The sequence below is a fragment of the Octopus bimaculoides genome, chromosome 25 (assembly GCF_001194135.2).
Source record: "Octopus bimaculoides isolate UCB-OBI-ISO-001 chromosome 25, ASM119413v2, whole genome shotgun sequence".
NCBI classification, from domain to species: Eukaryota; Metazoa; Mollusca; class Cephalopoda; order Octopoda; family Octopodidae; genus Octopus; species Octopus bimaculoides.
Genome location: NC_069005.1, coordinates 28,339,555 through 28,340,869, shown reverse-complemented (window position 1 = coordinate 28,340,869; position 1,315 = coordinate 28,339,555). Strand labels below are relative to the sequence as shown.

The 1,315-nt window shown below is 40.6% G+C and overlaps 1 protein-coding gene across 1 annotated transcript in view; it reads left to right on the top strand.

The window, feature by feature from the left end:
* Positions 1–6: 6 nt before the first annotated feature.
* LOC106874726 (RING finger protein 215) overlaps positions 7–1,315 on the top strand; it is a 26,087-nt gene continuing 24,778 nt past the window's right edge. Inside the window, exon 1 of the mRNA XM_014922557.2 lies at positions 7–398. Within this exon, the coding sequence (XP_014778043.1) occupies positions 48–398 (351 nt within the window). The 5' untranslated portion in view covers positions 7–47. The remainder of the gene's footprint in view (positions 399–1,315) is intronic.

The window sequence follows — 1,315 nt, the reverse complement described above, 5'->3', positions numbered from 1 at the left end:
CATCATCATCAAATTTCGATACAGAAGGAGAGAGATCCACGTCAGATATGATATTAACGAGTCGGAGTTTCGAATCTCCGAAAAACGACTACGATGACAACAACAGCAACAACAACAACAATCCCAGTTACGCCATCACCACAACTGTGGCCGCCACCACCACCACCACCGCCAACAACAACAACAACAGCAATAACAAAAACAATGTAAGCAACAACAACAACAACAACAATAGCATTAGAAACAGTCGAAGTAAGTCGTCGATTCGACGACAGCTACGACGCCAACAGAGTTCAAATGAAGTCAGCAAGTCTACCCACCCCGGGTATACAATCCGGGTGGAAGGTACATATTCGGAGGCAGGCAACGTGAAAGCAACTCAAGGCACCCTTTACAGAGTGAGTTGCATTGTTTGAGTGATTCTTCTTCTTCTTCTTCTTCTTCTTCTTCTTCTTCTTCTCTAGCAGAGTAAATCTGGGACTTTTTTTTCTGTGGTTTCCCCTCTCTCCCTAATTACCCCACGTGAACCATCCCGCTATTGGTGATTCTATTTATTTATTTGTTTATTTTTCTGAATTCTATTTTCATATCTTTTTGTTATATCCCTGTTGTTTCCCCCTCTTGATCGCTGTTAACCCCATCTTTTTGTGTTTGTTTTCTTCATGTAGTCAGTTCATTGAGATCTTGTGGTCAATATAATAACAATAATATTAATAATAACAATAATAATTTTTAAAAATGCTTTCTAATCCATGTATCAGTACCAACAAATGACAACGTTTCTCTAAAAGAAATGGAGAAACTTTCAAAATACAAAGACCTGGAAATAGAGGTAACTCGAAAGTGGAGTCTAAAAACAGAAACAATTCCTATCATAGTAGGTGCATTAGGTATGATAAAAAACATACAGACAAATACATAACAAAAACACCAGGACTTACAAGTGTATATAACATACAGAAAATAGCACTACTAGGCACCACACACAGCCTGCGTAAAACACTTTCAATAGAGTGAAAATAAGAGCATCACAGCAAACCACAGTACATACCCAAGGCACACAGAGCTGCGCTCAGTGGTGCAGTGAAAGCATGTGATGAAAATAAGACTTTTGAATGATAATAATATTTATTTCGCGCTGCTCCAGTTCACTCAGCCATAGAAATGAGTTGCGACATCACAGGTGCCAAGCTGTATCGGCCCCTTTGCCTTTCCCTTGGATAACACTGGTGGCGTAGAGACGGGAGGCTGGTATGTATGGGCGACTGCTGGTCTTCCATAAACAACCTTGCCCGGGCTTGTGCCTGGGAGGGTA